This window comes from Pantherophis guttatus, chromosome 3 (assembly GCF_059756535.1).
Source record: "Pantherophis guttatus breed Tessera chromosome 3, ASM5975653v1, whole genome shotgun sequence".
In the NCBI taxonomy this organism is placed as follows: domain Eukaryota; kingdom Metazoa; phylum Chordata; class Lepidosauria; order Squamata; family Colubridae; genus Pantherophis; species Pantherophis guttatus.
The window spans coordinates 53,225,079-53,239,732 of record NC_142065.1 but is presented as its reverse complement, the minus strand read 5'-3'; the positions used below and the strand labels follow the sequence as shown (position 1 = coordinate 53,239,732).

The window sequence follows — 14,654 nt, the reverse complement described above, 5'->3', positions numbered from 1 at the left end:
AAGTCTTGCAAGCTTTCTCAGTGTTACACTTTGTTAAGATGGGTAACTACAGTAATGGCTTTCACAAGCTGCCTTTAACATTCCCAACATCAGATGTGCCTTGTTTTTCTTCCCTGAACTGGGGATAATGCCTCCTATTGGGAAAAAGTCTGGGACAGAAGGGAAAAAAAATATGTAGAGCTGAGTAGGGGGAAAAAAATCTAGGGCGGTGCTTACTATTTCTGTAGAAACCTGATAGAAGATGAAATAAACTTTAGAATATGTGTGAGAATGTTTAATGCTACCCACACACATACACACACTAGATCCGTGATGGCGAACCTATGGCCCGCGTGCCACAGGTGAGCCTTGCCCTAGCTCAGTTCCAGCGTGCATGCGTGCGCCGGCCAGCTGATTTTCGGGCCTTCTGGGCCCACCGGAAGTCGGAAAACGGTCCATTTCTGGCCTCCGGAGGGCCTCCGGGGGGTGGGGAAGGCCGTTTTCGCCCTCCCCGGGCTCTAAGAAAGCCTCTGGAACCTGGGGAGGGCGAAAAATGGGCCTACCAGGCCCACTGTGACACCATGTGCCAAAAGCAGAGGTTGCATGGGGGGTGGTGTGCACATACGGCAGGTGGGGTGCATTGAATTATGGGTGTGGGCACGCGCGTGCATGACCCCCCTGCACTCCCCCCGCTTTTGGCACATGACGGCAGAAAGGTTAGCCATCACTGCGATAGATAGATAGATAGATAGATAGATAGATAGATAGATAGATAGATAGATAGATAGATGGATGGATGGATGGATGGATGGATGGATGGATGGATGGATGGATGGATGGATGGATGGGTGGAGAGTGAGAGGGAGAGGGAGAGGGAGAGGAAGAGAGAGAGAGAGAGATTTGTGTAGCCTCAGTATTATTAAACAAACTATAATCAAATGACAATGGATTTAACTTAAAAGGAATGAAAACTAGGTAAATGTTTGTGATCTTAGAAACTTTCATCATTAGGAGAAGTGAGAAGTGAACAGACAATAACAATATTGTCTGTTCTTACAAAAATATTCTTTTTTTTTTAAAGAACATTTATTTTCAAAAGCTGAATGCAAATACCTAAACAAACAAAGACATTGCTAAAGAGATGAAGTGCAGCACTGGTAGCTGCCATCCTTGTCTGACCTTAGCTGTGGTGGGAATTCCTTCTCCCTTTGCTTTCTGTTCCAGCTTCTTGGCCAACAATAGCTTTTCTTCTTCAGATTTCTCAGGATAACCTCTACAGAAAAGAACCAAAACAGCAAGGGGAAAGGGAAGAGAAGCCAGGTAGAATGGAGTAGGGGAGGCGTATTAAAGAAGCTTAGAGTTACAACAGTTGACATAGAGCAGTCTAGAACCCCAAAGGTATGAATGTCAGAAACAGCAGCAGAAGGAAGAACTGACCTGGTCATTTTCTTCCACATCTTCTCTTCAGCTTTGGCTTTCTGAGCAGATGTTAATGTTTCTGCCTCAGCCAGGTTGTCCACAGCAATAGCCAGAAAGACATTGAGCAAGATATCTAACGTAGGAAGGGGAGAAAAGCTAAGGAATTTTACTGTGTGGATTTACATCATACAGAAATGATGGATCAAGACTTCTATGAGTCTCTGAAAGTTTCACTTGATACTTAGTTATACTTAGCCAATTTTCTAATATCATCAAATCTGAAAGATTGGAAGAAAATCAGGGCTTAGGAAATGGACATATTGCCATTATTGCAAAATGTGGGATATTGTTCCTTTTGTCAAAACTGTGAATAGACAAGGCCATCCCTTGGGTGAGGCCTTCTCATATACACCCCTGATGTGACATGCAACATCATGCATGGTTATGGACAAAACAATAAACAAAGCAAAAAAAAATCCATTCCCCATTTTAGCAACTGTGTATATAAGGGCGAAGGAAAGAGACAGCTGACATTCAATTAGCCAGTGTGCAGAACAAATCAGATAATGAAAGTGAAATCATGATCATATGTAATATGGAGTTGTCTTCCTCCAGTGATCAAACTCTGATCAGTATTTGATACTATTGAACATGTTAAACCATTATTTTTCAACTTTAGCAATTTTAAGATGGGTGGACTTCAACTCCTAGAATTCCCCAGCCAGCTCCTACCCGTGATACAATTATACATTCTTTGCAATTTTTCCATGCACATCTTGCTTCCATATGGAATCACTAACTTGCATAAAATAGAAGACGGTAATCTATTTTTCCAAGTAACTGAGGATCTCCTATTTATGTTAGTGGTCGCTATATTTTGAGAAGGGCATTACTGCATTGCATTTTATGGCAATATTTTGTAAGAATATCTTACAGTCCATCACTAGTCAAGTATTTAAATATATGAACACTGTTTAAAGAAAGGATACAGTTTCCACATACAAATAGAACAATAAAATAAATGCAGACCAGCACACCAGGATAGACAGGCCCTCCATAAGCCATAATCCCATTGTACATGATAGTGGTCCAGTCTTCCCCAGTCAGGACCTAGGAAGAGACAAAATATTTTGAAAGCACCGGAAATCATGTAGAAATATTTGGCTTTCAAACAAGAGTGAATGTCTAACTCTCCTTCAGCGTGTTGGAGCCTGGGTAATTGATTAATTATGAGTTCAGCCATATTTCCTCTGGGGTTTAGGAGAGATGATTTCTCATTGTTGGGAACTCCCATCTTGTCCCACCTCCCAGCTGCTGAATTTCCTCACTCTATAGACAAAGCACTGTTTTGTTACTAGTCCTTTGCTCCTTCCTGCATAGTGGCCAATTGAGTTCCCACTTTATCTTTCTTCACCAAGAAAAACAAAGGAAAGCAGAGAGGAATGAGGGGAGACATATCAATTGAGGCTTATGGTTGTCCAGAAAAGCTGTATGTATTGTAGTCGCATTTTGCTCTCTGTCTCTCTCTCTCTCTCTCTCCCTCCCAACTTTTCTCTTGCTCCCTCGCTCCCTCCCACCTTCTATCTCTCTCCCTTCCTCCCACCTTCTCTCTCACCTTCTCTCTCTCCCTTCCCTCCCTCCCACTTCTCTCTCTCTCTCTCACACACACACATACACACACAAAGACACTGCCAAATGTCCTACTTATTTCAGAAATTATTCCACAACCTATTTTCCTGATGATTTACCCACTTAGACATCAAATTTCTTTCAGAAATTGTTTCCTTATCTAAACAACCTTGACTTTAGCTGTACCTGGAAGACACTGATGAGAGCCTGGGGGAAGTTATCAAAGGTGCTGCGTCGTATTTCCGTATCATCAAAATCAAATCGCCCTCCAAAAAGCTGCATCCCTAGGAGGCCAAAGATGACCATGAAAAGGAAGAGGAGGGTGAGGAGAGAGGCAATGGAGCGCACAGAGTTCAACAGAGAAGCCACTAGGTTGTTCAGCGAGGTCCAATACCTAGAGAAATAGAGAAAGATTATAAAATTCATTATCATATCAGAGAAAGTGTGGAGTGTATGCAAATCAGCCAAGTTATCTAGCAGAGTAAGATAGGAATCTAGAAGAGTAAGATCTAAATCACTGTTCTGATCAACTACAGGTAGTCCTCGACTTACGATCACAACTGAGCCCAAAATTTCTATTATTAAGAAAGACAAGCACCATTTTACAAACTTTCCTGCCACAGTTGTTAAGTGAATCACTGCAGACATTAAATTAGTGACACAGTATCTGGCTTTCCCCTTTGACTTTTCTTGTCGGAAGATTGCAAAAGGTGATGACATGACCACGGGACCCTGCAACCATCACAAATACATGCCAGTTGCCAAGCATCTGAACTTCAAGCACATGGCCACGAGGATGCTGCAGCAGTCATAAGTGTGAAAACCAGACAAGAGTCACTTTTTTCAATGTCGTAATTTCGAACAGTCACTAAATGAATAGTTGTAAGTCGAGGACTACCTGTATTATTACACCTGCCACTAACAGCTTATTTGTTCATAAAAGAAAGAATCGCAAGTTCTCTCAATTGATGCCTTCACAGTTGAGGATGGCCATCCAAGATTGTAGCTATTTTAACAGATAGAACGGAATATATTCAGTGTAGCTCCTTAGCATAGCACAGTATGTACAGACTATTTTTGTCTGAGTCCTCCTATCACCTCCCTTCCTTGGAACCCAGTAGAGATGGAGGGGTATCTGAGGCTACCTGTCATGAGGGGAAGGGGCAAATACCATCATCCAATATTAGTTCAGCCATAACAATAAGCCCCACCCTTTGACAGGTTGTAATCAGTGGTGGGATTCAACTAATTTAACAACCAGTTCTCTGCCTAATGATTTCTTCCAACAACCAGTTCACCAAACTGCTCAGAAATTTAACAACTGGTTCTCCCGAAGTGGTGCAAACTAGCTGAATCCCACCACTGGTTGTAATGGACTGGATGGCAGAATTAATCACTGTTTTCACACTAGGAATCTTTTAAATTGTGCGTCTGTCACAGATAATAAACATACTTTATCATAAAAAAACAAGCATAAAAATAAAATTATCAATTTAATGACAAATTAAATTCTAACAATGTGTTTCAATAACAACAGTAATAATAAAGCAGCAAGTGAAAAAATTAAGACACTTCTCTCAATATTTATTTTATTAATTTAATCTCAAATGAGATATGAATATGCTGTAATCATCTTCCCTGGTCAGGATGCCCTGAAGAATAAATGCAGCAACTGAGATATCAAGTGTTCTGACTCTCAGTAATCTCAGCTGTAAGGAAAATCAGGAAGATACTATTTGTTCTTTAAAAAAAAAAAGTAATATAATCTTTCTTTTAAAAAAAAACAATCCAATTTAGCAGCCACCACAGTTGCATCTTGTGGCAATGAATTCTCCAAAATCATTTTTTTATTGTGTGAAGAACTATTTTCATTTCACTCTATTAGATGGATCAATATGAATCAATTTCTTGGAGTACACAAGGTCTAAAATATAGATATACATGGGCAAGGACTTAGAGATCTCTCTCTCTCTCCCTCCCCCTCCCCCTCTCCCCCCTCCCCCTCTCTTTAGCATTCAGGCATGCTGAGCACTTTTGACTACAAAGATGCACATTTAACCACCTTAGTTGTCATATATATTTTCATCACTGCCATGTTGGATCTGACTATACTGTTGAATTTTATAGGGCCAGACAAATCAGAGCTCAGCATATATTTAAGGTGACTTGAGAAGAGAGGAGTAACATGGACAAGTTTCAATGTTAAGGATATTGAAGCACAATATTAAGGTTATTTCTTAGAAAGTTTATGCTGCTGTTTCTAATTAAAAGTCCAGGGTGGGTATGTATGTATGTATGTATGTATGTATGTATGTATGTATGTATGTATGTATGTATACCAGGGGTGAAAGCTACTTACCTTCCTTAGCGGTTCAGAAGCGCATGTCATGTGTGCGCACAGACCTTCTGCGCATGTGCAAAATCTTCTGCGCATGCGCAGAAGGTAAAAACACATTACTTCCTAGTTAAAACCAGGAAGTAATGACACCTGGGTGGGTGGATGGAGCTTTGCTCCACCATTGGTACCGGATTGCCGAACCACCGGCCAAAATCGCTACCAGACCGGGCAATCTGGTCCGATCCGAGAGCATTTCACCCCGATGTATACATACACACACACACACACACACACATTTCTGGAGTAAATAGATATATATATTATAACAAGGAAAACTGTATCTATCTGTCTGTCTGTCTGTCTATCTAGCTATCTAGTTTCCTTGCTATAATATATTGATCTATTTACTCCAGAAATGTCATTCTCAGCATTGACTGAGGGATCACAATATAATGTACAAACTGAAAGTGCCCTCTAAATGGAAAATCCTGTGTCCTTGTGTATTCTGACTTCATATTAAAAAAGAAAAGACTTATGGGAATAGCCCAAGGAAATATTTTTAGAAATAACTATAATATATGAATGGGATGTTTTTCAACAGTGCTCTGTTTCTCCCAGAGAGGAAACTCACTTAGTTATCTTGAAGAGTCTCAGTAGCCGAATGCATCGCAAGACAGAGATGCCCAGGGGGCTCATGGAAGTGATCTCTACCAGGATGAGCTCCAAGATCCCGGTGCACACCACAAGGCAATCAAAGCGGTTGAAGAGAGACATGAAGTACTGACGGAGGCCCAGGGCATACATCTTCAGAATCATCTCCACCGCAAAGAGGGACAGAAGTACTCGGTTAGCCACATCTGTAAGCAGAAAAGCTTCACTAGTGATGAATGGACAGGATATGTTCAGACCATCAGGTGTTCCTCAAATGCTCAAGTCCACAGAGCCAAAATAAAGTCACAATGCCACTCATGATGATGTGATTGATGCTCTGCTTGTTGTCATTTTAATAGTTCTCTGCAGACCCCCCCCCCCAGTTCTTCTTTTGGGGATTGAGGAGAAGAGCTAGAGTTCATTGAAGACTAATCCCATGCTTCTATCATGGGAAGACACACATGAAACTGGAAGTATTATTTTTTGGCCAAAAGCACAAGAGGATGGAGAAGTAGAGACGAGAAGATTTATTTTAAAATAAAACTGAATATATTGCAACTGGTGACAGAACAGCAAATAAATCAAAAGTGCTATGAGAATATGGTTAATAGATATGAGGCCAGTTCATTGGGGGGGGGGAATAGAATTTCACGAGAAGTTACAGTTTGAACAGACAATGTCACACTTCCCTGCTTTTAATCAGAATCTGAAAAGTACTGAGAAACTAAATGCCCAGCTCACCTTGGGCATGGGTCAGCCAATCAGGTTGATCATGATGCTCGGTAGCTATGGAGATAGTATTCAAACCAACAATCAAGATCACTGCCCAATAGAAAAAATTTGACTTAACAATTTCACGGCATTTTCTGCGAAAAAGACGGTTCCATCGTCGCCAGTGCCGACTAGAAGAGATTTAAAACGAGGATAAGGGCAGTTAGATCTATTTCCCTGTAAAGAAAAGACATCTGAATCCCAGATCTTTGCAGTGTTTCTCAACCTTGGCAATTTTTAAGGCGTGTGGATATCAGCTTCCAGAATTCCTCAGTCAGCCTATGCTGGCTAGGGAATTCTGGGAGTTGACGTCTACAAGTCTTAAAGCTGCCAAGTTTGAAGACCTCTGACTTAAACTCACCAAGTTTGAGAAACATTGTCAAGAGAATCAATTTTGTAAGCAGGTGTGCTATGGCACCAAGTTTCAAATATGTATTACGGTACTTGCCCCCATTATAAGTAGGAAACTTTTAAACCAATGCTATTATCCAAGCATATTGGATGTATCATTTACTTCTTCACCAAAAATATGCAAATTTTCCACAGGTAATGGTTTTCCAGAGATTAAGTTAAAGAGTTCTTCAAAATGATTTGATTTATGTAACACCAAACTACAGAACATGAATTTACTTATAATTTAATGCCTCTACTTACAAGAAGAGAATCCATTTATTCATGCCTTCAATCTCATATAGGCTGTCTGTCTCTGACCCACCTTCATCTGATGACCTCATTCCTATGAAATTTAAACAAAGGTAAGACACTTGCAAATTAATTAATGGAGCTATAGATTATGTTACCACAAAGTTTATTTACAGAAGTAGAAATTTATGTTAACAAATGTTGCAGAGTTCAGCAACAATACAGGAGCACATAATAGATACAAACTTAAAGTGAACCGCTCCAAACTCGATTGCAGAAAATATGACTTCAGCAACAGAGTGTTCCAATGCCTGGAACTCTGTGGTTTCATCCCAAAACCCCCAAAATTTTAACCTTAGACTGGCTACTGTTGACCTCACCCCATTCCTAAGAGTAGGGGCGTGCATAAGAGCACCAGTGTGCCTACCGTCCCATCCTAATGTTCCCTTTAACTGTATTCATTTTATGTATTCCATTCATACTTATACTTATATATAATATTTAATACGTACTCAACAAATAAATAAAATAAATAAATAAATAAAACTGTTGAATCAATCTGTCTATCTATCTATCTATCTATCTATCTATCTATCTATCTATCTATCTATCTATCTATCTATCATAATAATGATCAGTCTCATGATGACATCAATAGTTCACCTAAAAGGCAAGTGTGGATATTTGCAAACACCATAACTTAAGCCATGTTTTTGTTATTCATTTTCATATCCTTTTCCAATGTCACCATTCTTGCGGCATTTCAGAATGGTTATGTTGCTTAGTTAGGCTTTTTAAGCAAGCAGCTTGTTCTGGAAGTTCCTGTAATTAGAAGCTTCATTGCAGAATGCTCTGGTCCATAAAATATATACTAGAAAGCTAGTTCGGCAATCCTGCTGAAGGAACACAGTACCTTCACCGCGTATCCGGTCATTGTCCATGACTTCTGCATGAGTGATCCAGTCCATGTAGCCTTTCATATCCTCTTCCAATTGCTGCTTCTCCCTCAGTTTCTGGAAGGTACCTCTTGATTTAGCTTTCTCACGCTCCTTGGTGAACTCCCTGGAATAAACTCAGATGAGCACTAGCAATGCATAGCACAGCAGTTAAGCCCATGAGAAAGGGACACCCTTAGGCAAGTCATTGAATTTTAGATTCAAAACACATAATGAAAATGCCTCACTTGTGTGGAAAATATCCCACAATCAAATCAGAACTTTCAGATTTCCCATCATAAATAATTAGATAACCTTTGGGCCTACATTTTCATTTCAAGAGCTTTCCCTTCATTTGAACTATTCAATCTGATTTTCATGTCAGTACTTGTAAATTACAAATAAAGAAGTAAATGCAGACAAGTCTCTTCAGAAAGTTAGAGAAATCTTGGCTATTTAGACAATAATTTTTAAAAAAAAATCACAAAAAATGAGAATTTAATAAAGCATCCTTTCCTGTCATGAGGCCAACTTTGAATATTAAAAAAAACAAGAAGTGTTTTTTTGGGCCATTCATTTAAGCACAAGGCCTCCTGCCCCATCTATTGACTCAGATTAAAAGAACATAGGGGTAATTTTACCATTTTACAAGTAGAATTTAAATGATTTTTTTTCTTCTGAGAATGGATTTGCTGAGATATGTAGAAACAGCTGTGTCCATCTATTTCTGGTCAAAAATCATTAAGAACAAAAGCAGCTTGTGAGAAATGTGTCAGAAAAGATTGCTTCTGAAAATTGCTCTTGTTTCTGAAAATTGCTTACCCACTGAGCACACCCAGGATCAGGTTAAGTATGAAAAAGGACCCAAGTAAGATGAGGCTGACAAAGTAGATCCAAGGCCACGCATTCCCAATGGCATCATTCACCTAAAACAAAACAGAATAGTAGATGCTGTTTTACTAAAATCATCATTATTCCCACCTTTGAAAAATCTCCACTAGCTTTCCAGGAAAAGTATGGGGAGACAAATCAAACAAAAGTGAGATTTTTTAAAATCCCGCCTTTATTATTTTTTTATAAATAACTCCTTCTTTCTCCTACTTTTACCACAACATTAGTGGACATGCATTAGAGGAAGGCAACCACAGAACTTCAGTTAACTGAATTGTGCCATCATTTTTCATTATTGGATTTTTTACAGCCAGGAATTATTGTAGCTAGGGTATGAAAGTACTCAAATCATATGCAACTTTGGGTAAGGGGGTCATTTATTTCTCAAACTCAAGATGCAAAGTACAGGGTTATCCAATAAGCTCATCCCACAGCTTCATATTCTATTATCAGAATAGAATAGAATAGAATAGAATAGAATAGAATAGAATAGAATAGAATAGAATAGAATAGAATAGAATAGAATAGAATAGAATAGAATAACAGAGTTGGAAGGGACCTTGGAGGTCTTCTAGTCCAACCCCCTGCTTACGCAGGATACCCTACATCACTTCAGACAAATGGTTAACCAATCTTTTCTTAAAAACCTCCAGTGTTGGAGCATTTACAACTTCTGGAGGCAATCTGCAACATGATCAATCTGACCAATCTGATAAATATTATTCATGCTCAACCTACCCAGTAAAGAACTTCAGTCCACCCCTCCATGGAGATACATTGGTAGACAGTCAGCATAGCAAATCCAAAGTTATCAAAGTGAGTGATGCCATGGTTGGGCCCCGCCCATGGGCCCCTGCACTCCGAACCAGGAATAGTGCAGGGGCGTCCATGGCCTGAGGTAGAACATGGAGCTGGCTTTTCACGTTCCACAGTGGCCAAGATATCTGAGGAAGGAAACAGAGAGGCAAATATGAGACTCTTTGAAGAATGGCTCATACCTCTTTGTATCCATACATCTCAATATGTGTTTAGTCTCTAGTTCTAACTGAAACTGAGTATCAGAGGTAGTTATTTCACACTTATCTTCATGCAGAGATACCAGAATCAGAGGAGTCAATCTACATATTTCCTATATTTAATTCATTATGATTACATTAAGCAGCACATTCCATACCTGTCCCATTGTAATAGCAGGTCTTGTGCATTTTGCCCTTGAAGAGCTCCTGGCCCACTATGGCATAGATAATAAGCATGAAGACGACAAGTACAGCAATATGGAATAGTGGCAACATAGCCTTGATAATGGAGTTCAGTACTACTTGCAGACCTAAAACAGAAAGGAAGAGAACCGGTTGTTCATATCTTCATATCTTCTGAATTTACAGTTACTATCATATATTATTATTTGACCCCACTGACAACTTTAAAATGCCCTGTAACATTCTCTGTGGTAACTAATACAAGATGATATGCTAAATCTCATAGCAACAGACCCAACAGATCTATTGCTATGAGACCTGAACCTGTTCTCGTCAGAAAGCATCTTAAACCAGTTTCATTTCTATATCATAAGATTTCAGTTTTGATTCCCTATATGTTTCTGGAGTAGAGCTTCCATCTTTTACACTCATTGAAACAAATTGAAATAGAACATCTTGAAGTCAGTATGTTCTCCATAATTTAACATATTTTAATTCTAGTGTAAGGCAATATTGTCTGGTCTTGGCCACCATTATGCAATCCTATGTGATGAATAAGATGCCACTTGCTTATTGGTTTCTTCCTCTGCTTGCCAAGTCTTAAAACTACTGAACACAGCCTCCTAGAGATGGGTGGCAAATAAATTCATTCATTCATTCAATCAATCAATCAATATTTCAGAGTCTCATAAGAACTTGTCAACAGGGCTAATTCTTAGTTTAGGCTGCAAGGCTGGACTTTTGTTGAATTTCGGAGTAAATGAATACAATAAGAAAATGGCACAGTTTTAACACTATCTCCTTTGGGCTACATCTATTTGCCTCCTAATTTCCAGAAATAAGTTCAAGTGACAACATATTTATATTAATATATTATTTCTCAGGTGAAATGACTCACAGGAATTGTATCCTTTCACCACTGCTTTGGCTTCCTACAGCCACCCATTTATCAAAGACCAAGGACATTTTACTCACTTGGTATCCCTGACACCAGACGTAATGGCCGCAGGACTCGAAATGCCCTCAGAGCTTTGACGTCAAAACCACCTTGCCCGCTAAGGAGCGCGCTCTCCATCAAACTGATTCTCTCCAAGATCACTGTGAAGACCCTTCAGAAGAAATGGAGAGTGAAAAAGTACAAGATGGGAATAATGTAGAAGTCACCAGAGGAAACTAAAATATTAAAAGTTGGGCTATATGGATGAAAGATTTTCCTCCAGTAGAAGCAATCGAATTTTCCTTTTATCTTTTCCTTTGAAAAACTGTAACTGATTAATGAGGTTATTCTACATCATGTCACACGGGTTAGCAGATCTTGTTCAACCAAAGGTCATTTTGATGAAGTGGCAGAAATAGCTTTCATTTACATAGTAGAAAGCTGCACGGCAAAAATATATAGTTTGCTCTCTGTTCCTATGTGGGTACTTTAATATGTTTTCCGTTTGATAGTGGCTTTATAGGAAAAAAGGTAGCAGAGTCAGCTTTTTATTGTTTGTGTCCTGTGGTAAGCTAAATGACTCATGCAGAAAATGACCACCTGTATCCATCTTTGTAGTGTACCGATAAGAGACTGAATACAGAATGTATATACTGGATAAAAGTTCTTTTTTTGCTTTGAGTCAGAGAAAATGTTGGTTTGGGATAATTTTGTACTGCAGCAGCTCCCATCATCAATGGATGGGGAGGGTGGCTATTCTCCAGTGACGGACAGAATCCCCAGATTGGGAATCATTGAATGGGGGGAGGGGAAAGTTCCCATAGGATTCAGCTGACCCACCAAGGCTACAAATTTCTGCTACATGATTCACTTGGGGCTAGATTGCTCCCTTGCTCAGATTCAACGTTATCTATTAAAACAGGAGAATAAGCAACTTGCTATTCCTGTTTTTATGAATGCATTTATAGATAGGCAGATCAATCTGTATTATGATCTTTGATACACACACACACATATACACTTGCGCACACAAATATAAAATGTACATTAAAGAATGGATGTGGGTATGCCTTTGAGTCAATGTTGACCCCTGGCAAGTGCTTAGATAAGTCCCTGCAATTTTCTTGGCAAGATATCAGAAGGAGGCTATCCTAGAGCTGAAAGAACATGACTGACCCAATATCATCTCTGTGTCTAAGGTGGGACTAGAATTCCCAGTCTCTCAGTTTCTGACACTCACCAAACTGGCTCTGGTTGACAATAATAAGATATAAAGAAGCAAAATACTAAAGAATCAAACCACAGAGAACAAAAAAACGAAATAATACTGGAACACAGTTCAGTAGAGGTATATAACAATTAAATTGTTTGTTAATAACTTACAGTGTACTATGCAAGTTTTCAAAAATAAACTTCATTCGAATAATTTTACTTTACTTGGTTTTCCCTCCACCACAGAGAGGCTTGAATAAAATGACTTTGTTTACCCCAAAAAGACTATTGTAAAATCCAGCACATTCCAGCCATTTCGGAGATAAGCATCTGCATGGAATAGAAACCCATAGGCAATTATCTTTAGCATTGCCTCAATGGCAAATACTATCAGGAAGAAGTATTCTAGCTTCTCCTGCAAGATACAGAAAAAAAGAGGGGAAAGTTGTACAATATTAGTAATATACATTATAGTTTTATTTAGGTTGCTTGTATACTATGCTGCTTGAAAAACATTTCTTTATTTCTCTACAAGTAACATCAGTCATTGTTTTGATCTTTAAAAGACATAAGCTTCTGAAGCCTTACAAATAGAAACACAGAAAACTGACAGTAGAAAAAGACCTAGTGGTCCATGGAATCTGCCCTTTGAGAGTTTTTTGGTGGTTTTATTTATTTATTTGTTTGTTTGTTTGTTTGTTTGTTTGTTTGTTTAGGGTTCATCACACAGTCAGCCAGATGTTCAGGCTGGATTTGGCACTTTGTTTGCCGATCAAGTCCTTCCCAAGAACCTAGGAGAGCAGATATGGATATTAGATGGTATTACAGATATTGTTGCAATTATTGTTTATCATTTTTATTTTTTATTTTAAAGTTTTATTTTATTTCCTAGTCTTTGTTAGTTGACAGATATGTTTAAACTCAGTTATTGATGAATGAATCACTATCTCCGCTGAAAGTTGATTCCAAGCTTCCACTACACTTTCTGTGAAGTAATATGTTCTAATATTACTTTTGAACTCCTCTCCTGTTGGTTTGAGGTTATGCCCGTGTTCTTGATTTTTGCTTAATATTGAAAATACTGCCTTCTAGAACCTTATTCACATTCTTACTATATTTAAAGGATTCAATCATGTCACCCTTTCCCTTCTATTCTTCAGGCTGTACATATTCAATTCCTGCAATCTCTCCTAATAGGTTTTGTCCTTCAGAACTTGCACCATTTCTGTTGCCTGTTTCTGGACTCACTCAATCTTATCAGTAGCTTTTTTAAGTGAGGTCTCCAGAACTGGACACAATATTCCAAATGTCCAAGTTCGTTGCCTGGGCCAGTTTACACATTATTTTCTGTCTCCCTCATAAGACATATGTGTGTGTGTGTGTGTGTGTGTGTGTGTGTGTGTGTGTATGTATTTTCTATCGATGCAACCTGGTCTACCCAAATATGGGAAGGAGCATACTGCTTCCTTTTCGCCTTTCAGCCCCAATCCAGGAGCCCTTAGGCAGTCGCTTTCACGACAAACTATTTTGTGTTAATATATATAAAGTATTAAAATTCTGCTGCTGAAATCTTAATTCCTTGTATTTTTAAAAAAATTATAGCACATGAGAACTGTTAAGATTGAATGCAGTATATACTGAATATAGCTCCAGACCCTTCTTTGGTTTCATCTGTGGATCTGCCCTTTTATAGATGCCATGGTTAAGTATTGTTCCATTGCTATTACATAATGACAAATATTTCTTTTTTAATGCATTGGAAAATACATTGCCGATTTAGCTTTCTCCCATGGAAAACAATTGCAAATGCTCGTTTATTATTAGCAGTTATTTGCAAATCAACAAAGACCATGTTTGGAAGTCAAATTTGAATAAGCTTCAATGTCAAGGTTTTGTATTCCTCTAATGTAGTTGCAAACAGAAGTCTTTGCTTCCCTTTTCTGTCACCCACACTGACAAATTTTGTTTAGTATAGTTAAGATAACACAATATAAGGATGAAACAGTGAACAGAAATTAACAGAAAGTGGAATGCTTTAATAACCATATTGG

At 38.7% G+C, this 14,654-nt stretch overlaps 1 protein-coding gene across 2 annotated transcripts in view; it reads right to left on the bottom strand.

The window, feature by feature from the left end:
- CACNA1S (calcium voltage-gated channel subunit alpha1 S) overlaps positions 1–14,654 on the bottom strand; it is a 75,973-nt gene that overhangs the window by 46,768 nt on the left and 14,551 nt on the right. For both annotated transcript variants that reach the window (XM_034414734.3, XM_034414735.3), the window contains exons 3-15: positions 12,879–13,018; positions 11,430–11,563; positions 10,430–10,582; positions 9,994–10,199; positions 9,187–9,290; positions 8,343–8,491; positions 7,442–7,523; positions 6,758–6,918; positions 5,997–6,222; positions 3,214–3,421; positions 2,388–2,508; positions 1,417–1,531; positions 1,159–1,252 (exon numbers count right to left, since the gene is read on the bottom strand). In XM_034414734.3, coding sequence (XP_034270625.2) covers positions 1,159–1,252; positions 1,417–1,531; positions 2,388–2,508; positions 3,214–3,421; positions 5,997–6,222; positions 6,758–6,918; positions 7,442–7,523; positions 8,343–8,491; positions 9,187–9,290; positions 9,994–10,199; positions 10,430–10,582; positions 11,430–11,563; positions 12,879–13,018 — 1,893 coding nt within the window. The remainder of the gene's footprint in view (positions 1–1,158; positions 1,253–1,416; positions 1,532–2,387; positions 2,509–3,213; positions 3,422–5,996; positions 6,223–6,757; positions 6,919–7,441; positions 7,524–8,342; positions 8,492–9,186; positions 9,291–9,993; positions 10,200–10,429; positions 10,583–11,429; positions 11,564–12,878; positions 13,019–14,654) is intronic.